The following is a 25807-nucleotide window of genomic DNA, read 5'->3' as shown; positions in this document are numbered from 1 at the left end:
TGAGAGAGACTGTCCCTTGCTGCCTAGGGAAGGGAGGCCAACCATGGCATCTAGAATAGCCTTCCTGCTGGAAGTCAACGATGATAATTCCCCACTCCTGTGCCATTTATTATACATTTCAAAGCACTTTCACTTGCATTATCTTTTTGACCTTTATAACCATCCTGCACATAGATCACAGCAGGACTAATCATCCTCACTTTGTAGGACAGCTAAGAATCAGAGAGGTTAAGTCAGTTTCCCAAAGTTACCCAGAAAATTAAAAACAAAAAAGGATAAGTGACAACCCCCAAGGTTTTTATCAATGGTATCGAAGGCGGGTGTGGGGGAACTTAAGAAGACAGTAGTATAAACAGTAGCTACTATAGCCATAGCGGCTATATTTGTTGAGTTGTTAACAGTGTACCAGATACTGGTGTAATTACCTCATTTAATTTTCACAATAGATACAATTACCATCTCCATTTGCAGATGAGGAAACAGAGCCTCTGAGAGATTAAGTCATTTGTCCAAAGTCACTCAGCTACTAATTAACAGCACTGGTTTTTGATTCAGACCAGCTGACTCCAGAGAGTTCTCTACACACCACCACACTGGTAAGCCAGATGACACCCACACATGGTCCCCCCAGGGACCCAGCACGGCACATGTGTTGTTGTCAACCTCACGGATGGATAGAAGCTGAGGCTTGGTCATGTCAGGGACTTGTCCTCACGCCAAGCGGAATTCAACACCCCCTAAGCTGGGGTTCAAGGTGGGCCTTGCTGATTCCTGAGCCTCGCTTTTCTGGCACATCGTGCAGTCTCTCTCACAGCCACAAGCTCTGCCCCAGGGCTGGCAGGTGGGCAGGCTGTGCGGATGGGTCAGCCTACGCATGGGACCTAGTTTGTACCTTACCTCTCTCTCCACACAGTGAGGACCAGAAAGTCTAATGCATTCAGTTCAGCAGCTGGCAACTGCTAATTATTAACGCCCGAGCCACTGGCAGCTCCTCATTATGTCAGGTCACACAGAAGATTTATGACCACTTTGAAAGTGGCTTTGAAATGAGACAAAACTCAATATTGAATTTTTTTCATCTCCTTCTCCCTTGGGCTTTCAGGGCATATGATATCAGCTTCCTCCCCATTAGCATATTTCTAACGAGTGCTTATTAAGGTGAATTTCATTGCTGCTCTCTGGATTTTCATTAGAGGAGGGAGTGGGTGGGAGGGCCAGCAGGGCAGATGCCGGACCTCAGGGCTCCGGGACCAGGGAGTGTGCTTGGCTCCAGCCTCTTAGTGAGCTCTGCTCTCCCATCCCTGAAAGAGGGGTCCCGCTGCTTTTCACCGTGGGATGGGGCAAAAGTTACGTGGGTGGTTATACAGCAGAGCTCACCACGCTGAGGGGCCTGGGTTGGCTCAGCCAGTGCCCAGTGACAGGCAGGCCACCACTCTCCTCAGTCCCCTCGCCTGTACAATGGGGACTATAGCACCTACCATGTAGCTAAGCTCTGTGGGGCTGTATCCTCAGTGCCTGGCACATCAGAGATGCTCAGTGAACAGTGCGGGAATGGATAGATGGGTGGAGAGAAGAAGGGCAGGGCTCTCCCCACAATTGGGATCAGATGCTAAGGTATCTGCCTGTGGGGATGCCAGTAACGGTTTGCTCATTCACCACCTGTGGTTGGGTTTGGGTGATGTTGATTGGTGCCCAGGGCACTTGTACCAGCCCTGGGGTGGGTGGAGGAGCCACACGCCCTCTGCCCTGTGTCTGTTGTCATATAGATGTGCTACGGGGAAGGTCGAAGGGCATTCCTGTTATTGCAGCTCTGCCCTCCCCTTTCACCTGGGCCTGGCTGGCTTCTTGGAGGTGGCAGGCAACTTCACTAATGGTTTAGCAGACCCCTGCTTCTGCCACCCAGAGACACTTTGATGGGGTTGGGGTGCCCTGTGGGTCCAGAGCAGAACCAGGATCTTGACAGGAAGGGGGTCTTCAGGCTAGGTACCTGTGCTCTGGGGTTAGAAATGAGAAAGAGGCAGAGAAAGGACAAGGTCACCCTCTCCTAGGCTTTCATCTGAATGAGGGTCGCAGCCTCTGCCCTCAGGGAATCCTAGTGGATGGTTCTTGACCTTGGCTGCTTGCTGGAATCGTCTGGGGTGCTTTGAAAAAAATACAGATGCCCAAGCTCCACCCACAGAAATTTAGTTCTAATTGGCCTACAGTGAGGTCCCAAGCATGGCTATTTAAAAATGTTCCTAGGTGGTTCTAGCATGCAGGTGGGATGGGTACCACTGTTTAGTGTGTGTGTGTGTGTGTGTGTGTGTGTGTGTGTGTGTGTGTGTGTGCGCGTGCGCGTGCGCGTGCGTGTGCGTGCTGGGAGCAGGGAGCTAGATGTCCTGCCTGGAAGGAGTGATTCCCCCTGCCCTCCCACCTCCGGTCCCTTGCCAGGCAGCCTCAGCCCTGCTCTGAGCTTTCTGATGGGGGCATTCTGATTCCTGCCTTTGCAGTTCCCCAGGGACAGAGGAGGTGCCAGAGGAAAGGGGGAGGTGCTTATTGCTACCTCTGGACAAGTGTTCCTGTGCTACCTGGTCCCCACTCTGCTACTGAAACTTTCGGCCCCTCCTCACCCCCTGAGTCCCACCTCAGGGTTCTCATCTCCAGTGGGCTCTTCTAGGATCAAATGAGACAGTAGATAAGGATGTGCTTTATCTACGAGAAGATAAAAAGCCCACGAGAAGGTGAGGGATTATTAAGATTGGGGAGGCGCTGCAGAAGCTGTTCCACCAGTCCCTGGGAGAGAGGACTGGTGAAGATAGTTTCTGAGGGCCCGAGAAAGCAGGGCAGAGATAGACGAGTGGGATCAGACTGTGACTTCCCAGCAGAGGCCTCTGGGGAGCAGAAAGTTACATTCTGGAAGCTTTCCTGCAGCACCCAACTCTGCCTCTCTATTTACTTGCCTCCTTTGTGCCCATCTTTGGAGGAAGAAAATAAGTACTTGCAAGAAAGGCTGAAGGAGGTGGCAGGCAGAGACCCTGGCCAGACACCAGCAGCCCTTCTCTCTGTACCCGAGGAGAAGAAGACCCTCTTTGGGACAAGAGCTTCGTAAATAGGCTGGAAAGGCAGCAGACACTGGGGTTGACTGAGAGGCTGGTAGATTCAAGGTACACAGAATCCAGTATGGCCCCAGGGAGATCTCACCATCCCCCTGCCCACAGGCTGCCTTGCCCCCCAAGGAGGCTCTGCTCAAGGACCTCCCTTCCCTTTCCCAGTAGATGGTGGAGTGAGAGGGGCACTGGATTTGGGGTCCAAAGACCTGTCTTTGAGGTCAGCTCTATCTGTTATCAGCTTGGGCAAGTGTCTTTGCACTCAACCTCAGTTTGCTCATGCAGAAACAGAGACTTGTTCATTGATTCACTGGTCCAATCATTGGCTAGTTATCAAACATTTACTCACACCTGACACTGGGCCAGGTGCTGAGAACCCCCCCTTGGAGAGGACCCTCTCCTCCCTGTCATCTGCTCTTGCTGCAGAGAATCACTGTAGAACTTTTTAGAGCTGTAAGGGGCCTTAGCTAGAGTCCAAATCTGGCTCTAAAATTACAGGACTGTCAGTCAACGTCCTTTTATAAATGGAGAATCCAAGGCCTAGAGAAACCATTAAAAGCTTTCCCATGGCTGGTGGGTGATGCTGGAAAGCTCAAACTGAGGCCTTTAAGCCCATGTCATCTACTCAGGCAAGACTACCTGAGAAGTGATTCTAGCTCCTCCTTATCAGGAAACAGCCCAGAGAGGTTCAGTGACTCATTCAGGGTCACACGGCTGATTATTGGTAGACCTGGGGGCGAGAGATCTGGTTCTGGGTTTCTCTGTCCCTGGCCTGTTTTTCTTGGCTTTTGGTTGGGCGTTTGGCTCAGGCCCTCCTCAGAGCCCACGGGCAGCCTCGTCAGCAGATCCTGTCCCCTCACAGGTCCTCCCCACAGCAACTGCGTCAGGCTGGTGGTCGCATTGCTCACTTGTTCTTCCCACCTTTATCCGCTGTGACACAGAGAGCCGTACAGCTCTACCATTTGACTTTAGTGATTGCTCCACAGTGGGTGAAATTGGTTTGAAATAAATGTCTCCTCTGCCTTCCTCCCTTGGGGTGATTTTATCCTCCTCTCCACTTTGTAGAGGATCCAGAGTCTGGCATGCGCCTGTTCTGCCTAGATATGTCCTTTTTTGATGCAAAAATGTTGCCACGGCTACTGCTGAGCCGGAGGTTTCTTGGGAGCTGGGCTGAGCTGGCTGCAGAATTCCGCAGCGTGCTGCCCCTTCCCTGTTGCCTTGGACGCATCCCAGCATCTGAGCGTTCCACAAGCAGAGCTGAAAGTTGAGGGCTAGGTGCGCTCTCACTTGTTAAGGTATTAGAATATATTCTGGGTGAGGCCCAGAATAGGGTGGGGCCCTGCTCATTCCTGGCGCACAAACCACTGCTCTGCCTTGCTGGGGAATGGGCCCTTTCTGTACTAAAATAAACTCCGTGTCCTCTGAGGGCAAGAGAGGTACACAGGACTCATGTGCTCAATTATTGATCCCATTCAGATCTCTTGCCAGTTATTGCTACCCACCCCTCTGCCCCCAGTTAGCTAGCTCTAGGGGTAGACAGTGAAAGGTAGGGCTTATTCCTTTAAAGGCCTGTTCGCAATTTCTTTCTTGATTCCTCAAATCACAGTGGAGGTGAGATTGGTACGTTTAAAGAAGGTAGTTAGGTTACAGGATGACACAAGGGAAATACACACGGAGGACGTTGTAAACTAAGATAATCTGGTCTGGGGGTCTGGCATCCTCACCTGCAGCCTCAGCTATGCTCAGGATCATCATCCTGCCCAGCTCCTGTAGTGGAGGCACACAGCCTCCCCACCCATCTCCTGATGTCAGAGCCCTAGGGACCTTAAAGACCATCTAGTACTTTCTCAGCTAGGTTCCTAACACCCCATGCCGTCCACTGTATGTAATGGATTTACTTTTCTCCTGTGCATCTAGAATGGTATGAGTTATGAACCCTTGGGAGAGTTGACAAAACAGTCACTGAAATCATTTTCTGGATTCTGTGGTTCAGATGAGGAACCAGCTAAGAAAGGCTTCCTCTCAGCTAATAGAGGACAGTGAAGCCCCAAGGAGGCAGGAGACTGGCCCAAGGTCACACAGCTGGCCCAAGCACGTCCTCTTTCCCCAATAGCACAGTGTCCCCTCTTCCTCTGCTCAAACTTAGTGAGCATGGAGGAAGCTCTGATCCAAAGAGATGACCCCCCCCAACCCTCCCCCACATGCCACACATAGCACATTTGCACACATACTTGCACACATGTGTGCACGTACACACAAAGTCAGAAGGGCAAAGACAGACCTGGAAGCATAGTGATAGATAAGCAGGTAGTCCTCAGTTCAGATCTAGTTCATGCACTTCTAAACTGTGAGTCTCCGTTTCATCACCTGCCCATGGAGATCATAATGCCTGCTTCTTAGAGCCACTGTGAAGACGGGGATTGGCCACGTGCCCAGCTCAGTGGCCGGAACAGGGCAGTCTCTCGGGAGCCATTCATTTCCTGCTTTCTTCTGGGGCTCAGTAAGATGCTCCATGGTTGGTGAGTGAACGGAATGTTCACTATTTGAGTCAGTCTTCATCCGGGTTCTCATCCAACAGGGGATGTTAACAGAGCATCCTTAGTAGGTGCTCTTAGGTACCGAATATGGCGTTAGTACACAGTGCTCACTTGAGCTCAAACTTCAGCCCTGGTTTGCCAGCCAGCTGGGCACACCCAGACCCCAGACCCAACTCCTACCTGTGCCCCTCTCCTTTTCTTTCTGCTCCTCATCTTGGCACAGCCAAACCTCTGTGTATCAGAGGTCTACCATGGCTTCGCAAGCTTCTGACCTGCCTCCCGTTCTTCCCATCCCACTGAGTCCCTGTATGTGTTATGGCAAGTTTAGAACTTTGTGGGCACACCAGAGAGTTAGAGCACGGGGAGGGGGCATGGTTAGACTTGGCACGAGCTTCCCGTTTTCTACCTGTCGGTGATTCAGTATATTGGAGGTTGGCGCCTCACCGCTCCACCTGCCTGCGGAAAGGGCAGAAAGCAGCTTGGAGCAGCTGGCATCAGAGGCGGAACCTGCCCCCCACCTCCCTATCTTGCCTTGAGGAATGGGCAGTTCACATTTCTGAGTTTCCTGTTGAGTTGGGAGTTAGGCAGAGAAGACCTTTCTGGGGTTCTAGTGCCTGCTACCAAAACCATTTTTTGCAATTGTACCTGTTTCCTTTCCTGCCTTGGTAAGTGGATGATGGTGAGTGGGATCATGTCTGTTTGGATTTATTGGGATCTGGCATGATTTCAAGGGTCCTTATTCCTCAAGGCCTGTCCTTGTCCAGGAGAGGGTATGAAGTAAAGGAAATAAAGCTGAATAGATCACCAGTGTAGAAGCTAGCCTCGGAAACTGCTTTTCAGGAGAGAAAAAAAAAAAAATCTCACTGTCTCTGGGGTGGAAATGCACCCGTGAGCGTGGCCAGTGGCTTTGGTGGCACCCCAGTTAATTGAAGTTCCGGTTAACTGAGGTTGGGCTTCATATGCTCTTGGACACTGGTGCTCAGGATGGCCTGTGCCTGGCTGAGCCTGACTCAGTGACATGGCTCAGATGCTCCTAACTTCCTCTCCATCACCTGCCATGCCTCTCTCAGGCCTAATGCCTCAGTCAGCATTGTTCCGTGGAACCCTCAGAAGGAACTGCTCTGACACGTTAAGCTTTTTAATTTAGCACACACCACACATATATGCCCCCAGACAAAACAGAATTGATCTATAATTCTCTTAATGGAAGCACAGGCTTTAGTTGCTCCAGAAATAGATCATTACCTCTGCCACCTTTTGTAATTATTTTCCCTCCCATTTTTTTTTAAACACCACCGTGGTCTAAAAATATGATGTTTCATTTCATCCCTCTATCGTAATCCACCAATGCCAGACATTTCTTTATAGACCTTTAATTGATAGCATGTTTGTTCTGTTTCACTTCATTCATTAATGTTCTTCCTAGGCCCCCCATGCCAGAGTCTTTGTGTAATGCCCTTTTACAGTAAGCAGGTGCTTTTATCCTTAATGAACAATTTCCTGGAAAATACTGAAATAAACAATGAATAACCAGACCAGGAACACAGTGAGTCTGGGAGTTGTGTGCCATTCTGCAAATTAAACCTGGGAAGATGAGGATAGGTTTTGATCTGCCGCGGTGCTCTTTTGGTGACCCCTTCCTTTGGGAAGGGGTGCAGGGTGCTGATGTTCTGGAAGGTGTGTGAGTGTCTTGCTCCTCCGGAAAACCAGAGTTCAGAAGAACCATTTTTCACGAATGCTCTTGACTGTGGAGATGGTTGTCAGACACATCCTAGGCCAGAAACGCAGCCGAATTGGCTTCTGGTTCCAGACTTGGAATTATCTCTTGCTTAGACTGTGGGTCAGCAGGGCCTGGGGTGGGCTAAACTGCAAACTTACTGAAATTCATCTTGAGTCCCTTTCTCTGCGTTCTGGCAGACGTGTCCCACCCCGAGGAGGTGGTCCTTATTGGAGGATCCTAAGAAACTCATTCTCTCTCCCTGCACACACCCCCTCCGGCCCCCAGCAAGAGGGTGATGGCCACATTTTACTCAGTGTTTTACTGTCTACAGGCCCTTCTCATAATCCTCATCTCTTTGGCTCTCAGGACCCTGTGAGGCAGGTTTTCTTACTACTCCCACTTCACAGAGGAGGAAGCTGGCGCTCCCAGAGGTTAAGTGACCTGCCCAAGGTCACACAGTTGGTAAGAGACAGAGCTGGGGTTAGGACCCAGGAATTGAGACCAGAGTTCTGGGTGCTTGTTACCCCTGGAGGAGCAGAGCCTGTGGGGATGCCGGGGGCTGAGCGGGCGCTGGAGTGAGGTGACGCTCCCTGGGCTGACCTGACCAGGCTGTGAGCCAGGATTCATCAGTGTCATGGACAAAGGGCTGCAATAACTTTCTTTTAAAAATCTGAATACTTGGTTCATTTATTATACTGGATAGAGCTGACCAAATCATACATTATCCATCCATTTTCGGTGTCAACAGATCATTTTGGGTCTTTGAAATGGCATAATGTTTTTAATCACAGCGTGGATATAATCACAGCATGGACAAAGGCCATACAGTTATCCTGGCAATCCCCACCCACACCCCCACCCCGGCTTGATGGCTTCCAGGGCTGCCTGGAAAGCTCCATAAATTGGCCTGTGTCCCTAGGGGTAGCAGGCTCAGGGCTCGTAAGTCCCTGCTCTTTGGTAATATGCACCCCAAGGAGCAGTGTGGGAGAGTCTGGGCCTGGGGGAGGGTATGCTATGGGGGCACTGACAAGGGGCCCTGCCTTTTTTTGCAAAATGAAGGTGGCTTTATTGTGGTTTTATTAAATTGAAAAGCTGACCAGCTCATCATAGAAAATGTTGACAGAAGAGTATAGAGAAGAAGGTAAGTCACCTAAAATATCATCCCCCAGACGCCTTTGTTAACATCCTTCTGGGCATCTTTCTTTTTTTTGTTTGCTCTCAGTACACATACCACCCGCATGTACGATGCGATTGTAACCTTCATGCTACTTTGTAACCTGTGTTTTTCACATGATGATATATCAGGGTCCTTTCCATGGTAGTGAACTTAAGTGTATCATCTTTTATTCATTTATTTAATGTATTTTTTTCCTATTCTTTTAAAAATTTTTTAAAATTAAAAACAAATATCACATATTAACGCATATATGTGGAACCTAGAGAAATGGTACAGATGAACCAGTTTGCAGGGCAGAAATTGAGACACAGATGTAGAGAACACACGTATGGACACCAAGGAGGGAAAGCAGCGGGGGGGTGGTGGTGGTGTGATGAATTGGGAGATTGGGATTGACATGTATACACTGATATGTATAAAATGGATGACTAATAAGAACCTGCTGTATAAAAAAATAAATAAAATAAAATTCAAAAAAAAATTTTGTTTTCTATTCTTTTTTTTTAATTGAAGTGTAATTGATTTACAATGTGTTAGTTTCAGGCCTACAGCAAAGTGATTCAGTTTTCTATATATGTATTTTCAGATTCTTTTCCATTGTAGGTTATTACAAGATATTGAATATAGTTCCCTATGCTATACAGTAGCTGTTGTTTAGCTGTTTTATATATAGTAGTGTGTATCTGTTAATCCTTGTTGTTTAGCTGTTTTATATATAGCAGTGTGTATCTGTTAATCCCAAGCTCCTAGTTTATCCCCTCCCGCCTTTGGTAACCATAAATTTGTTTTCTATGTCTGTGAGTCTATTTCTGTTTTGTAAGTTCATTTGTATCATTTTTTTTAGATTCCACATATAAGTGATATCATATGACGTTTGTCTGTCTTCCTTCACTTAGTATGATAATCTCTAAGTCCGCCCATGTTGCTGCAAATGGCAATATTTTATTCTTTTTTATGGCTGAGTAATATTCTAGCATATATATATATATATACCACATCTTCTTTATCCATTCCTCTGTCAATGGACATTTAGGTTGCTTCCATATCTTGGCTATGGCAAATAATGCTGCAATGAACATTGGGGTACATGTATCTTTTTGAATTAGTTTTCATCTTTTCTGGATATATGCCCAGGAGTGGGAGTGCTTTACATATATTATCTTAAAATATGTTTGCTTTTATGATTATGGTGATGATAATGCTCATTGTAAGAAACACTAATATAAGAACAAAAATGTTTGACTTAAAAAGCACAAGTCCTGTGATGTTTTTCTCTTCCCCTCCCCTTACAGACGACCGCTATTAATGCTCCAGTGTATAGGCTTCCATATTTTCCCACACGTCAGTATCTTTAATGTTTGCATAATATTTTGTTTTGTATACATGGTGGGATTTATTTAGCAAGGACCCCAGTGATTTAGGCATTCAGGTTGTTTCAATGCTGCTGCAATGAATATCTCTTTATTAAGAGATGATGCAACATTCTTGAACCTATCCTTGGCCTTGGTCAATTTTTAAAAGTTAAATTGCAGAAATGGAATGCTGGGCTAAAGACGTAGATTAAAACATTTTGTTATATATTGCCAAGCGGCTTTCTAGGACACATCAATGCCCATTTCCACAACCAATGCACAGGTGTAGGACCCTTCAGGCTTTGTTGGTGTCTGGCTTCAGATTCTCCTGGCCTAGATACATACAGAAGGTTCCAGAAGGAAACCTGGAGAGGCTGCCCTAGTCTGTAGACTGACAACCATGCCCTCCTGTTTAGCTCCTGACAGGTGAGAAGAGGTCCCCAAGGTGTGATGGGGCAGAGGCTGCCCTGATGTGGTCCCTGGGCTGGACTAGAGCACGAGACAAGAGGCCAGTCTTCAAAGGGGTGCTGAAGATTGGACAGAGAGGTAGGCAGGAACTTAGGGTCCCAGCCCTCACAATGCCACTGACGCCTACATTTCCAGTGCTGGGCTGCAGTTTAATCCTCACAAGAACTGGTCATTCTCTCATCCTTCCCCTGTAGTCAGAGAGGAAAAGGAGGCTCAGAGCAGTGAAATGAGTTCTCCATGATCTAAACCTAGAATCCAATTCTCCTGCCTCTGCTGCTTTATCTTGTTGCTGCTGGGAGGTGGAGCAAACCCAATGTGGGGGTGAAGAGAGAGAAGAATGTGAGGATGGGAAGGGCAGGGAAGGGAGACATGCTGGAGGTAAATTTGTAGAGCTGGAAGAGTCCAGGAGATGGTACAGTCTGACCCCAGCCTCTGGGACAAGCAGAGAGTGAAGCTCAGAGAAGGAAAGCAACCTGTCCCAAGTCACACAGCAAGTTAATGACTTAGCAGGCAGAGAGAAGAATGGGGCCATGGAAAGCTGAGCTGCTCCTGAGCTGAGCTGGAACTCAGGAGGGAAGACCCAAGGGAGAGAGGAAATGTAGCTGCTCTGAGTCCTGACAGAGTAGAGCCGGGAGGCTGGACAAGGGAACAGGTTGCCCACCTTCAGAGGAGGCAGCCCTGATCAAGAGTGGATTCAGAGGAAACTGGTATGGAGATGGGCCAGATTCAACATGTGGGGGTCCTGTGGGGATGGTATGCATCAATTCCAGCAAAGGTCTCTGATATCCCATCACATTTGCCTGAGGCTTCCTGCCGGGCAAAGGCCTCAGTGCTTTGAATTAAGCCACATCCTGGGTCCACTGCCCTCTCACAGCCATTCCCACACACCCTCCAGCAGGTGTTTGGGGTCTTGGGGCAGGATCTGCCTGAGTTGTCTTTGTGTCCAATGACTGGCAAGTGTTCAATAAATGTTTGCTGAAAGGATGGATGAAAGATGAGACCATCTTGGTAATTGTACATTTAAGACTGACCCTGGAGTCACCAAATACATATAGCCAAGCCTAGATTTTCCAGCAGAGGATTTTTCCATCAATATTTACCAAGCTCCTTAGAAATTCTAGAATTCAGAATTAGAGAGTTGGAAAGGTCTTTGAGATGGGGTGGGGGGGGCGGGATATGAGTCAGCAGGAAACTAATATTTTATTGAGCACATTCTGTGTGCTAGATTCTGGACCAAGCACTTTACCTGCTGACTCGTTTGATATCCTAACAGCCCCGTGAAGTTGGTCTTACCTCATGTGATTGATGTGAAACAGCCCCAAAGCAGGTAAATGACTTTATCCAGGTTATGTAGCTAGTACGGTGGAGTCAGAATTTGAATCCATGTCAGTCCAGGTCCGCTTTTGCCTTCCATGAGCCCTGGCACCAATGTGTCATGTGACCGTGAAGTCACCTGGGGGCAGTTTGCCCTCCTGTGGGATGAGGTGTTGACAGGTGATTCTCCCAGGTCTGTCCAGGTGCCGGTTCTGGTACCACGTGGCTTGCTATCCAGCTGTTCATCCTCGCAGCTCAGCCCAATGGGGAGGCTTGACCCAGTGATGGGTCACTCTACAGGGCCCCAACCCTCAGTGCTCTTTTCCCATCTGGGCATCTGTGGTTGCATCTTGTGGTTTTAGAAATGTTTTTTTGCAGAGCGAGCGGGAATGGGGACTAATCCCCATGGGGCTGTATGGCCCTGAGTGACTGACTTGTCTGTGAGGGTTTTGTGGATGCGGCCATGATTTAATGCCAGGGCATGTGGGGTTCCCATAGTTCAGAGAACCCCACAGCCCTGGGAGAAGGTGGGAGAAGGGAGCAGAGCAGGCCCGGAGTGGGCTGGGTTGGTGAGGGCACAGGCAGCCTCCGGGTTGGCCAGGCCGGTTGAGTGTACCCTGATTTGCAAAGAAATGGAAAGATGGAGATAATTGCTCTGTGATAAATGAAATGGCCTAAGAACACAGATAAGTTTTCTCCCTTCGTCTTCAGAGGGGCTGGAGGCTGGGGGCGCAGCTGCTGCCTGCCTGGGAACGGGAGGGCTGAGGGCTCAGAGCCCAGGGGTTGCACATAACGGGGGAGGGAGGCGGGTGCTTCATGAATTTGTTGGTTTCTACACCTCTGTCCACTCCCCCTCCCCGTTTCCCTGCCCTGGGGATAGGCTGTGATTTCTCTCCGAGCCTGACTAATGTCAGGGGCAGGACAGTCTTCTGACCCTGATTAATGGGCACTGCAGGCCTCCATGGTGCCATTTTCAGGATTTGCAGCCCGAGGCTTCCCGGCCAAGGAGAAAGCAGAATTTATCAGTTTGCTGGAGCCCTGGGCCGAGGACGTTTACCATGTCTCAGGAGGTGACTCCAATCCCCTGTTTTATCCCAGTGGGCAGGCACCTGGCGGGGCCTCCATGTTGACGCTGGGAATTTCTGCTGTGCTTCTGCGGTCAGGGAATCACTCTTTTGGAGATGAAGAGCTATGGATTTATTTTTTTTAACTTTTTTATTTTTTTTTTTTTTTTAGGTGCAGGGAGATTAGAAAGCATTCAACATAAGCCCGGCCCCTGGTGGGATTGCTGGAGGGCAGGAGGCTTCATCAAGGCAAAGGGTGAAACCTCTTAATCATGGCCTGATCGCTGCTCCTCTCTTCCTCTGGCACTAATCACACCCCAACAAGGCCAGTAAACAGAGAGGGGCTTGGGGAGTGGGAGCCAGCTGAGAGAGCAGTGGGAAGATGAAGGGGAAGGTCCACTAGACAGGATGATAACCTTGGCATTTGCCCCATTGAGTGCAAACTTGGCTTTTTTGTTTTATTCAGGAAAAAACAGAGGAGTGTGTGTGTGTGTGTGTGTGTGTGTGTGTGTTCTATAAATAGAAGATAGAAATCTCTCTCTATACACCCACGTGCCCGGGGGGAATGTGAGACGTTTGCTTTATCAGTGCCAGTTTGGGGTTTGCTTCTTCTGCTTCCCGAGCCTGAAAGTGCCTTTTCATGAGGCTCTCGGAGCACCAGTCAGTCCCCCATTGCAGCCTGAGCTATTGAGTGGGCTTCAATGCCTGCCTTGTGCTGGTTCCTGGAACAGACATACTCCGGTGCTGGCGGGGTGACCCAGGCAGGAATCTTTGAATCGCTCTCAGGATGTCACAGTGCCCACTGTATCCATCGCCAACAGATTGGTGTCTCTGCGGTGCAAGGTCAGTGCAGGGTGGAATGTCCCATACGGTAAGACCTGCTCTCAGGACAGGTCTTTGGTGGCCTCTGTCAAGACAGGCACAGGCAATGGGGCTGATCCTGAGGCTCGGGATGGCTGAGAGGTCAGGGTGGGTGGGTGGTTGGCTGCAGAGTGAACAATTTGTGGAGTCGACAAAGATGGATCGAGCCCCCTCTCTGTACAGGCAATGGTCTGGGTTCTGGGGACGGCAGTGAACACAATAGACCAAAACCCCTGCCCTCGAGAAGTGTGTTTTGATGGTGTGGTACAAAGGGAAGGAAAATGATGGGCAGGATCTAAGGCCCAGAGGGAAGAGCTGAGGCCACATCCAGGTGGTTCATATAGGAGAGGAGCGCTTTCCAAAGTTAAAACAACCGTTCAGCAATGTAAGACAGGGATGACAAGTGCATGGCACCCGTGTGTCCTTGTCCCATCCAGTGCCCACGAGAGGCATTACTAATCAATCATGGCATGTTCCCCTCAGCTCCTTTTCTCAGGAGAGCATTCCAAGCAGCCACTACCAATCGATCCCCAGCGTTGTGGCTGGAAACCTCCCAGGACCCACAAAATAGTGCCTGACCACTCCTGCTGCCAGTGCAAAGTTGTTGAGAAGGGAGGGCTCCCTGGAGGAGACTGGGGCGGACAGAGAGCAGGTTCCAGGTACACGGACCAGGCTCCAGTGTCCAAGATTTTGGCACAGTCAGGGGGACTAGGCAGGTGGTGGAAGCGAAGCAGGTGGGGGAGATTTTTGCACAGATGGACCGTGAGGTCATCACGACTGATCCTGGGGCAGAGGCCATCTGTTTGTCTGTCTGCCCTCTGCCCCAGTTTTATGCATCTTGCTTAATGTGAGCAGCTGGTGTCTGGCCAGGTGTGTGTTGCCATCAGAGAGACAAGCTGGACTCTACAGGTGCTGGTGCTGGCGGGGCCCCAGCAGAAGGCAGGACCTTCAGAGGATGCTGCCATCTGTAAGGTCTGCTCAGCCTGCAGGGCCGACCCAGGCCAGGACAGAAGGCCCAGGCTAGGAGGAGGGGTCATTTGCTGTGATATCAGTGTCTCTTTAATACCCAGTGGCAGAGTCCCTTCAACACCAGGTGCCAGGCACAGAAGGCCCTCAAGTGTTAGCATAAACAAATAGATACAAACTCTAAGGATGCAGATTGGCAGGACCAGGACTTCCTCCAGACTTGACCTTGATGGAGAGGAGCAGAGTTTACCAAACCGGTATCCTGAAGAAGTCTGCTGCTACAGAGGTCACTAGAAAGTTCTGTGGGAAAGACTGGGTGAAACAAACAGGTCTCTTTACTCTGGGTCTTCCCAGAGCCTAGGGTCTTCTCAGATACAATGTGGATATTTAAGATGAGGCCATAGCATGCAGCATTTCCTGAACTTGGTCTCTCAGGGAAATCTTGGTCTGGGAGATTTTTATCAGTATCTCCTGGGACTAGCGCTTCATAGAACAGAATTTTCGAAAACGCCTCCCAGAGTTTCCCATGTTGCCCGCTTCTGCTTCGCAGGGCACACCCTCCTAGGCCCTCCAGCACCACCTGCACGTTCCTGCCTCCAGTCGCTTGCTTATGCAGTACTTCCCCTGAATGCCCTTTATTTGCCCTCTCCCTGTGCGCATTCTGTGCGCCTTAAGTCCCATCCCCTCCACCAAGTTTTCCATAGGCCTCCAGGGGGACTTAACAGCTTGCTGCTTTCATCTCCGCAAATGGGCTGCAGCTGACTCGTGTTCTTTCTTTGTGTCCTGGAAGCACGGCCCAGGGCTGGGCAGGTGGCACTCCAGGAGTTTGATTAGTTCAGGCCCTGCCAGGTGTGCAGAGTGACTACACCTGTTGCTAGGTGTGAGCCTCACCTCCAGTTCAGCAGGTGTAAAGCAGCCATACCCCCAGTCAGGAAAGAAGTTTCTCCACCTCTGGAACGTCACTCCCTTCCTCTGCTCCTTACTATGCAGGGAGCATGGGCCAGAGGGGAGGGAACCGGCTGATCTATTTACATGCTCTCTTCCTCTGAAGTGAAACCAGGGGCATTTTCTTATCTAATTATTAACGCCCCAAATCAGATGGTGACTGCTGAGTTAACCTCTGTTACTCCGAATAGAGTCGGCCTAATAACCATCGCGGCGGGATTGATTTTCCCTCAGTCATCTCATAAGTATATGTCTTTGGGATCTGTCCTCAGAGAGAGAGAGTGAGAGAGAGAGAGAGAGAGAGAGAGAGAGCGAGAGAGCCCGAGCCCGGGGAAGCCCCATTAAAGTTAATGACTATGAGTTGCCCCCAGGTGGGGATGGCTCCTTTCTGGCTGTTCTTCACTCCACCTCAGTGAAGTGTCGGAGACAAGTAGAAACACATTTTCTAAAATCAGTTCCCAAAAGGAACTGACTGGCAACAGACTAGGACTTGACCCCAGCCTCAAAGCATTTACGGACACATCGGGAAGATGAAGTCAACCTGCTGGGAAAGATGTCAGGGCAAGATGGGAGGTGATGGGCGCTGGACCGGCTGGCCGGGCTGGAAGCTACATGAGTGTAGTGTGCTGGCATGCGGTAGGTGCCAAGCCCTGCAGCGGGGGGGAGCGGGGCTGGGGCCTGAGCTGGACCTGGCGTGGCAGGTGTTTGGATGTGCAGAGTTGAGGAAGAAGGGCATTGAGGGCAGGGGAGCCGTGTGAGCAAGGCTTGGCAGTGAGAAAGAGCAGGAGATGGGACCAGCCTGACTGGGGAGGAGAGATGGGTGATAAGGTTGCATCTTTTAGAATGGCCGCTTCAAAGAAAAAGTCTGAGGGCTGAGGGGGTCCTAGGGGAGTCACCTCTTCCACCCACAGGCTGACATCTTTCTCCCCTGACCACACCACCACAGAGGTGGGCTTGGCCTCAGATGGCGAACTTTGCGAATGCTGGTGACAGGGCTGATCGAGGCTTGGGTGTGAGTCCTGGGGAGCGTTCCCTGCTCGGTAGCCTTGACACACACACAGTAACGGAGGAGTGAGGCCTCAGACTGTGTAAATGCCACCTGGCTGGCGGTGTCCTGTGCTCCCGCATCCATTTCCACCTGCTGTGTGCTTATGCACACACCCGTCACCCTCTCTGTGCCCTGGTGCCCAGGTATATCACTGCCCAGTGGGAGTCAGCCAAACTGTCCTGCCCAGATCTGACTCAGAGAGAAAGGTTTTCACAAAGATTTCAACAGATCTCCCGAATTATAGCCGCGATCCTAGTTACTTCCATCTGCCACCCCTCTTCCATCACAAGGATCAAAAGGGGCCAGAGGCACAGTCTCCTCTAGTCCCGGTGGCCTCACCCTTTGATATTCTAAGCTTCGTAAGTTTGAAGATGTGGCCAGGGGGTCCTCTCGGGAGAATACTGGAGATTACAGGAGCGGCCAAAGTAACGAGACAGGGCTGTGGAGCGAATCAAGATGAGACATTCTCTGCAGTTTGCGTCCGGACGTTATGCCTTTCAGCGCGCCTGTCCCTTCGTTTATTTCGTTACTTGATTTATTTGACGTCTGATCAGCCCAACCCTCACCTGGAAGAAGATGCCCATCCTCCAAACTCAGTGCCATGTCTTGGGCAGGCTCTTTCTCCTCCCAAAGGTGAAGGTCTCGCCTTCTCTTTGAAGGAGATTGTGTTGAAATGACCGGCAGCCCTAGCGCTGTGTAGGGTCCAGTGAGTGCGGCGCCCTCTGTCCAGGTGCTCATGGGGCCTCCGAGGCCTGGGGGCAGGTGGGGTGAGCGTACGGGGGAGTTAGGAGCGGCCGTGGCTTGCAACTCCCATTCTGCAAATTGTGCAGAAGCACCAGAATCGCTTTTCTCTTTCTTAACCGATTTTCAGAATCCATTTAGCCAGATTGTTTCCAGATCTCAGAGGGAAAAACCTCATTAATCATCATTTGGACCCCCATGGTTACACAGAATTTGTGACAATTTGTTTATCTTTGAAGGAGCTGCTAAGAAAGAGTTTAACAAGGAAATTATTGGGGCTGGGAGGGGAGAGTTTAACCTTTCACGAAGGCAGATGCTGCATTTAGCTTCCCTCTGAGTACAGACGGGGATGTGTGCAAGATCCATGTCACTCGTCCTCGTCCCCAAGAAGGGTGAGTGCTTCTCGTCGGTAAACTCCAGGTCAATGGACTAGAAATCCTCAACCATTTCAACCCTGGGGACCCCTTTCCAATGTCAAAAGGGTTTCTATACCATCCCTGCTCCCAGTTGTTAGAAGCTGCTTTTTTTTTTTTTTTTTTAATGTGGCTGATTGAGAATAAAAGGTCCTTTGATTTCAGTAAAGCTTTGAAGCAAATCACGATCGCATCTGTGAACACCTGAAATATAGTGCTATCTTTCTGAGTCATAGTGTTTGTTCAGTCTGTAGCTGATGTTTGAGCACATATGAATTGCGGGTCCCCTGCGGGTGGCTCTGAGGCCCCCTGCACCCTCACCAGGTGGGAACCCTTGGGCAGTTCTCTAAGGCTGTAGGACCACGGAGCCCTGAACAGGAAGGAGCCTCCGAGGTCATTTCAGCTGCTCCCACCTTAATGGTTCTCTGCCTCTATGAGGGGCCCTTTGTTGGGGAATCCTCAGTTCAGGGACCAAGGGGTTTGGTATCTGTGTAGGCCCACTTAACCCCTGACTCAGGCTGTCACTTCAGGGGCCAGGATCAAACTCTACAAGCTGATTCCTCAAAGCCCCTTACCAGGCTGTCCAAGCCCTTGGCCCCCGGTTTGGTATGACGTGCAGAGATGCATCACCCTGGGTGTCAGTGGCTGACAGCCCATGGGAACAAGAAAAGCAAGGGCCGGCCTTCTGGGTGGCTTGTTGGACCAGAGCTGCTAAGAAGGGTTTTCTCAGCTTACCTGTCCCCAGGGCCATACCAGACACCTTTCTTCTCTGTCTTCATTGAAGGAGGGAGTAGAGAGAGGAAGTGAATGGGCAAAGCACATCAAAGATGAGGGAGAAGGGACAGGGGGAGGGTGTTGTCCTTAAGGTAGAAGATCAGGGGTTCTTGGTCCAAGGATGGGCTCAGGGGCCTGAGGGCACCCTGAAATCACAGCCAAATGTCGTGCGTGTGTGCATTTTGTGGGGGAGAAGTTCTGTAACTTTCATTAGATTCTCAAAGCAGTCCATGAACCAAAAAACTTTCAGAAGCTCTGGCCTAAAATGTCAACGTTTCCCTGACTCAGCCTTCCCACTGCCCGGTTACTCAGAAGTGGTGAAGTGTTACGGTGTTAGTCAAAGCCTGCAAGTGTGAAATATCAGCTGCTCATTACACGATGACGATGGGAAACTTTGCAGCTTAGCGAGCCTCTTCCGCCGCTTCATGCGAGGAGTCGTGGCCCCAAACAGATGCCTGGGAAGATGGTCTGATTAATGACGCTGCCTCCTTTGTTCTCCCGCGCAGGGCCCAGGATGGTGCTCTCAGTGGCAGGGCTCCTTGTCTGCTCCCTCCTGCAAACCGTCCTCTCCCTCAACCCCGAGGACCCCAACGTGTGCAGCCACTGGGAGAGGTAAGATGCGGTCCTTGGACAGCCAGACATTCCCTCGGGGCCTCACCCTGGGCTTGGCACTGTTGGGACAAAAGCAGAGGCAGGAGGTACGGAAGCTGTCCACCAAGGGCCTGCAGTCCAGCCGGGGACACAGCACAGGTGCTGAAAAGTGGGCCAAAGCTGTGTAGATTCTGTCTGAGACTCAGTGCTCTGGGGGTCAGGGTGGGGGCGTTGAGTGACAGGCAACGTGAATGACGCAGTCTGGTAGTTGACAGTATTCCTCCCTGCATTTGCACTTACACCCATTTTACAGATGAGGAAGTAGAGGCCCAGAGGGCCTCAGTGCCCATCCCCAGACACTTACACCCATTTTACAGATGAGGAAGTAGAGGCCCAGAGGGCCTCAGTGCCCATCCCCAGACAGGCGGGGTGCAGTGAGAGACTGTGGTCCAGATGAACCGTTCTCCAATGCCACGATGCCTTCCTGGTCTCCCAGGACTGGCAATGATGCAGCGGCTCAGATGTGCGGGGCAGCCAGCAACCTGCCCCGAGCAGGGTAGGTGAGGGGGCCCTGCTGCTTCTGATCTGGTGGGGTTAGAGAGGGCTGACAGGGGAAGGGCAGCTGCATTCTGGCTGCAGCACTAGGTCCAGGGGGAACAGGCCGGGGCTCTGCAGATGGCCTGACTTTGAAGCACAAGGTGAAAGTATCGATTTTGGTGAGCGGAAAGACAGTGACCAGAGACCCAATCAGGAAAAACCAAATTAAACCCTGGAATTGATTGGCCGTGCTGACCAGGATGACTCTGTCACTTAGATGTTAATAAATCAAATGAATAAAATTAAGATGAGGGCCCGATGGGGGAAGCGGATGCTGGAGGAGGGCAGATGAGTGGGGAGGGCCGTGCTCCATGCCTGTGAGGGTGAGTGCCCCAGCCCCACGGCAGGGAAAGTCCCCTCACCCAGGGCCTGGCGGGACTGGCTGGGAGGCAGAGGGATGGTGCCCACACCAGCGTGGTCTCCAGTGACCGGGTGCTCCACGAGGGGTCCCGACAGAGTCGAGGCTGGAGCGGAAGGCAGCGTTGCCACCAGCGTGCTCCTTTCTGGTGAAGTGGGAAGAACACGAGATCAGTGATGAGACCTTGGTTCACACCAGTCTGGAGTTTGCCATCTGTTAGCCCTGTGACTTTGGGGATGTCTCTGAACCGCTCGGAGCCTACCTCTGCCTCTGTAAAGCAGGGGGAATCATTACCCCTGCCTCACAGGCTTGTTGGATGATCAAGGTACCGGTTTCATGAAAGGGCTTTGAGGACCATGAAGCTCAATTATTGTCTTTCCTTGTTGACAACTCCAGCTTTGCAGGAACAGTTATCACAGACTTTACTGCACATCAGGCACCCTGAAGTGCGGATGAAAAGCAGATTCTCTTGGGTCCTCTCCGCAGAGACTCTGATTCCGTAGGTCTGGGGTAGAGCTTAGCATATGCAGTTTTCATAAGCTTTCCACGTGATTCTGTGGTGATCCAGGCCCCTTACCTCTTCTGGTTTTGGTGAATGTATATCTTTATTTCCCAGTGGGTGAGGGAGAAAGCAGGTGACTTCCACATTAGTCTTTGGTTTGCAGACTTCAGTCTCAGCAATCCCTGTCTCATCCACCTTTCCCAGCTGGGACTCTGTTGCTTCCTGCCGAAGTCTGTGCTGTATCCCGGCTTCTGGAACGCCTCCTTCCTGTCTGCTCACCTCTGCCTTTCCCAGTGCCTCCAGCTTCTCCTCCAGGAAGCCTTCCCTGATGGTAGGGCCCACCCTGACTTCCCTCTTCTCTGAGTGCCATTTGCACCAGTGGATCAGTTCAAACTTAAACCAAACTCTCTAATTTTCTAAACCTGCCCGACATGAATACATTTGGAATGTGGAAATGTTCTGATCCGAACCTGCACTGAGCCGGCGTTTCAGGCTGTTCGGACTATCAGCTGTAGTTACTGCTTTGATGGGAGGACAAGGAGAGACTCCAGCAGCTAAAAGGAGGTCTGGGGCTTCTCCAGCCCCTAGGGAGGAGGTCTTGCTGTGATGCCCTGTGCCACCAGGCACCTCCTTCTTCTTGGCTCTTCCAACTGAGCTCCATTGCCATCTACACGTGGATGAGTCTAGTCTGTGTCATTCCAGAAACACACCCTGGTCCCCGGAGACCGCTTAGGGAGAAGTTCCCATCTGGATTAGTGCTTCTGGCAGGCTCCTCGTTAATTATGCCCCTCCACCATAAAACCCAGCAGAAAGACCTCCCCTGGCTAGCAAAGCCCAGCTTTACAAGATTAATCTGGCCCCTCGTTAGCATGTTGGCAAATGAGCGTGTTAAACCACCCAGCCATGAAACCAGGGGCACATGCTTCACCCGGGGACTTGGAGTTGGTTCAAGTTCTGGTTGCCTGACTCGCTTGGCTCAGGGCACCCCTGCAGAGCTGGATCTGTTCCCCATGACGCCCTCCCCACCGTCTCTGTTGGGCTGATGCCCTTTCTCTGAGCACCCACTGTCCCTGTCTGTGCTAGAAGGGGTGCCTGATTCCCCCAGGTGCTTAACAAAGGCAGGGAGTCTGGTCTGTGTGCGGTCTTGCTCCCCATCCCGTATTATGGTCAGGGAGGAACTATCCCTCAGTGCCTGGCAAGGAGGTGTGTCACTGCCAGTCACATAATGATGATGGCCAGCATCTATTAGACACTGACAGTGTACCTGTTAAGCATTTTATGTGTATTATCTTGTGTTGAGCATTTTACCTGTGTTATCTTGCTTTACCTTTCCACCACTCTGAGAGATAGATACTATCACTGCCATCCTAATCCTTGCAATAACGATATGAAGCCCCTGGTAATATTTATCATAGGTTTACAGGTAAGGGAATGGAAGCTTATACCAGCTGAGTATTATATCTAAGGACAGGCTGCTAACAAGTGACAGGGTTCCAACTTGACCCAGAGCCCCTGAACTCTTATCCTGCCTCTAAGTGAGAGACTCAGTAGAGATACAGGAGCCCAGGGTCATAGATTTTCAGAGTTGGAAGGGGCTTTGGGAAGCCAGGGGTGGGTGTCAAGCTCAGTTTCTCCAAGCCTGGAGTTGACATGGGTTCAGGCCATGTCTGCATAGACATGTGTCTCTGATGTGCCGGCTGGTAGAGGCTCAGCAAGGGCCCTTCTCACATCCTCCATGCTTCAGAGAAACAGAATTTCCCGCCACCCTGAGTCCACGTGCATTGCTGACTGCTCCTGGCTTCCTCTTTCTCAATTCTAGACCTTTGACATTTCTGGCAGCAGAGAGCCTGCTAGAGACCCACTCGGGGGGCTGGCCTGCCCCAGCCCCCCTGCAAGTAAACCGACAGTTTTCTCAGGCAAAGCAGACGGGCTTTTATAGCCTGGACCTGGCCATCTGGCCCAAGTGAGTGAGCCTTCTGGGGAAAAACACAGAATAATACCAACTGACATAAAAATTAATCCCTAAAATCTCAGCTGAGGTCCTCTCCCAGCCTGCATAGGAAGTGTGAGTCCTCACCTTACACCCTGGCTTGACTGCCTTTTCATACCTCTCCTGCCAGCGCGGGCAGGTGGAAAGGCTTATTTTGATGGAGCTGGGAGCTGCTTTCCTGTGGCTTCTACCCCCTGGTCCAGGTTTACAGTTAACAGGCAGGTAACAAGATACCACTTCGATCAGGAGGTCTGGGGGCATGTCCTCGATGCATCCCCAGCTATACTAGAGACATAATAAGGCAGAGGGTAATGGGTGACCTCGGGGAAGTCACTTAACGTCTCTGATGCTCAGTTCCCTCATCTGTAAAATGAGGATAACAATGCCACCACCTACCTTATAAGATTGTGTGAGGGGACTTGCCTCGTGGCGCAGTGCTTAAGAATCCGCCTGCCAATGCAGGGGACACGGGTTCGAGCCCTGGTCCAGGAAGATCCCACATGCTGTGGAGCAACTAAGCCCGTGCGCCGCAACTACAGAGCCTGTGCTCTAGAGCCCGTGAGCCACAACTACTGAGCCTGCAAGCCACAACTACTGAAGCCTGGCTGCCTAGAGCCTGTGCTCCACAACAAGAGAAGCCACCACAATGAGAAGCCCGCGCACTGCAACAAAGAGTAGCCCCTGCTTGCCACAACTAGAGAAAAGCCCACGTGCAGCAACGAAGATCCAACGCAGCCAAAAAATAATAATGAGAAATTAAAAAAAAAAAGATTGTGTGAGGATTAAGAGGGCTTAAAACATTTAACACAGGGCATTCAAATATTAACAGTTATCGGTACCAGCTGTGTGGCCTGGACAAGCTGCCTCTAAGCCTTCATTTCTTCATCTGTAAAGTGGGACCACTTATTTCATAGAGTTGCTGCAAAGATCAGCCTCCATGCATGTGCTCTGAAGACCATAAAGATCTGAACAAACATTAAGTATTTTAAAACTTGCTAGCTTTGGGCCTTCCAGAGCCACATAGAATAAATGGAAACCTTCCTTTATTCATTCTCTGTTAAATGAACAAATGAACCAGAACTTCGGAAAGTGAGCTGGGCCAAAGGGCAGTAAGGGGTGTGTCCTGGATCTAACCTGGAGTCAGGGAGGTTTGAATGCGGAGAGTAGCCAGGGCAGGAGGAGGAGAGTGGGGTTGGGGTGGGGGGGGGTTGGAACCCCTGGACACTTGGCTGTGGGGCCTGGCTCCCCTGGGGAGGGAGACCCCATTCTGAATATCAGCTCTGCCTCCCAAGTGCTGACCACAGCTTCCGTCTCCTGTCTGGTTCTCAGCTATGCCGTGACCGTCCAGGAATCGTACGCACACCCCTTTGATCAGATCTACTACACGCGATGCACAGACATCCTCAACTGGTTCAAGTGTACCAGGCACCGGTGAGTACCTCTCTGAGATGGTGAGCGGGGGGAAAGAGGCAGGCCCTCAGGCTCACCTTCCTGCCCCCCTAGCAGATGGAGTCAGTGCACCGCCTGCATCCCCTTGGTACCCACTCTTGGTACTCACGGGAGAGGCTCTGCTGAGGGCTTCTTTGGAGTCAGAGCAGCTTATGGGCAGGGCAGGCTAGAAGTGCTAGAGAATTACTGCCCTTGGAGGGCATCCCTCACCCAATGACAGATGGGGAGTTAGTGGAAAAATACGCCAGCTTCCTTACCCTTAGGGTAAGAAGTTCCTTACCCAACTCTGAGGCATGTTCTGCACGTATCTGTGGTCCCCAGTGGGATGGAACCTCAGTCACCCACAGCAGGAAGCTGCTCAAAAGTACACCCTGAACTGGCTGCCTTTACTTTCCTGTCTCATTTTACTACACCCCACCTAGTGCTTGCTAGGATCGTCTCCCAGATAAGCTGCTTACTTTTGAATCCTTGCCTCGGGTTCTGCTTCTGGAGGAAATCCAACCTCAGAGGGCCCCCGTCAGAGCACATGTAGCCCCGTGCAGTGTACCCGGCTTGGAGAACAGGGTGCAGGCTATAGTCCAGCACCTCTTGGCACCTTGGCCAGGCTGCCCATGGGAAGCACTCCATCTGAACGACTGCACATGGGAATTCTGCAGTCCTCCTGGAAATCATGCCATGCCCTCCTGGCACCAGGGAGGCAGGAGAGGAAGGAAGAGAAAACATGTTTTGTTGGATGACCCTGCGCAAGTCACTCTATTTTGGGACTCCCTGTGTACTCATCAAATGTGTAATGATCCTTGCCCTACCTACCTGCAGGGTCAGGGATGTGCAAATACTGTGAAAACAGCAGGGGAAAGTGGGGAAAAGTGAGGTATTAGATACAGGCAAGGTAGCTTTGTTATTTGAGGGGTGAAAATTCAGCAGATGAAAGGTCAGTGAGGGAATGAGAGAGAGGCTACCTGGTAGGCCCGTTTCCTAGTTTCTGAGCATCTGTGTTGTTTCCAGATTTTTTTGCTTCCTCTTTGTGGGCCTGGTCGCTCTTCGAGGTTATGCAGGAATCATGGTGGACAGAAATGTGGATGGGGAAACTTGCTCTATGCTGGAAGGCTGAAGTCCTCGTTTTCTTTGCGGGTTTTTCTAGTAACTTGTTGTGAAACACTGAGCATAGATATAATAGCTGCTTTAAAATCCTTGTCTGCTAATTCCAACATCTGGGTCATCTCAGGGTTGGTCTTCCTTGATTGCTTCTTATAGAGGTACAATTTTCTAGTTTCTTTAATGTGTCTTGTAGTTTTGAATTGTATTCTGGGCGTTATGAACAACAGAGACTGTAGAGACTGAATTCTCTTGTGTTCCTCCAGATTTGTGGTTGTTGTTGTTTGCTTGTTTGTTTTAGCAGCCAATTAACTTGGTTAAACTCAGTTTCCAAACTCTGAAAGTTCATATTTTCAGCCTTTGCTGGACTGCTTGGAACCTGCCCTGTACACGTGTAATTCAGGGGCCAGAAGTTTGCGCAGAGATTTTACAAAGAATATGGGGCTTCCTCCTTGTGGCTCTCTCCTTTCTAGGGTTTCTTTGTCACTTTCTAGTTGCTGGGTCTACCCTCAGCTTGTCCTGTGGTTCTTCAGACCAGTAAGGCTGTGTGTCCTCTATCTGAATTTTAGCCGCCTGGAATATTGTCGACTGGGGCCTGCCCTTGGGCTCACCTTTCCTGGTGTCATTCCCTTCTTCGAAGTGTCTACTTCCCTCTAGTATCTGCCTTTGTTCTCTCTCTAGTGCTTTTCAGGTAGTTGTTTTTTATATTTTCCCCAGATTGCAGAGTTGTTTGCAGGAGGGTTGATCTGATAGGAACGA

General features: G+C 50.5%; 1 protein-coding gene across 21 annotated transcripts in view; it reads left to right on the top strand.

The window, feature by feature from the left end:
• MEGF11 (multiple EGF like domains 11) overlaps nt 1-25807 on the top strand; it is a 377426-nt gene that overhangs the window by 112038 nt on the left and 239581 nt on the right. For all 21 annotated transcript variants that reach the window (XR_011075258.1, XR_011075257.1, XR_011075256.1 and 18 more), the window contains exons 2-3: nt 18973-19078; nt 23834-23935. Coding sequence is in view for 17 of the 21 variants with exons in the window: in XM_068553983.1 (XP_068410084.1) it covers nt 18981-19078; nt 23834-23935 (200 nt within the window). In the remaining 4 variants the exon portion in view is untranslated. The remainder of the gene's footprint in view (nt 1-18972; nt 19079-23833; nt 23936-25807) is intronic.

The sequence above is a fragment of the Eschrichtius robustus genome, chromosome 1 (genome assembly GCF_028021215.1).
Source record: "Eschrichtius robustus isolate mEscRob2 chromosome 1, mEscRob2.pri, whole genome shotgun sequence".
Classification (NCBI taxonomy): Eukaryota; Metazoa; Chordata; class Mammalia; order Artiodactyla; family Eschrichtiidae; genus Eschrichtius; species Eschrichtius robustus.
This window is presented reverse-complemented; position numbering and strand designations above follow the sequence as displayed.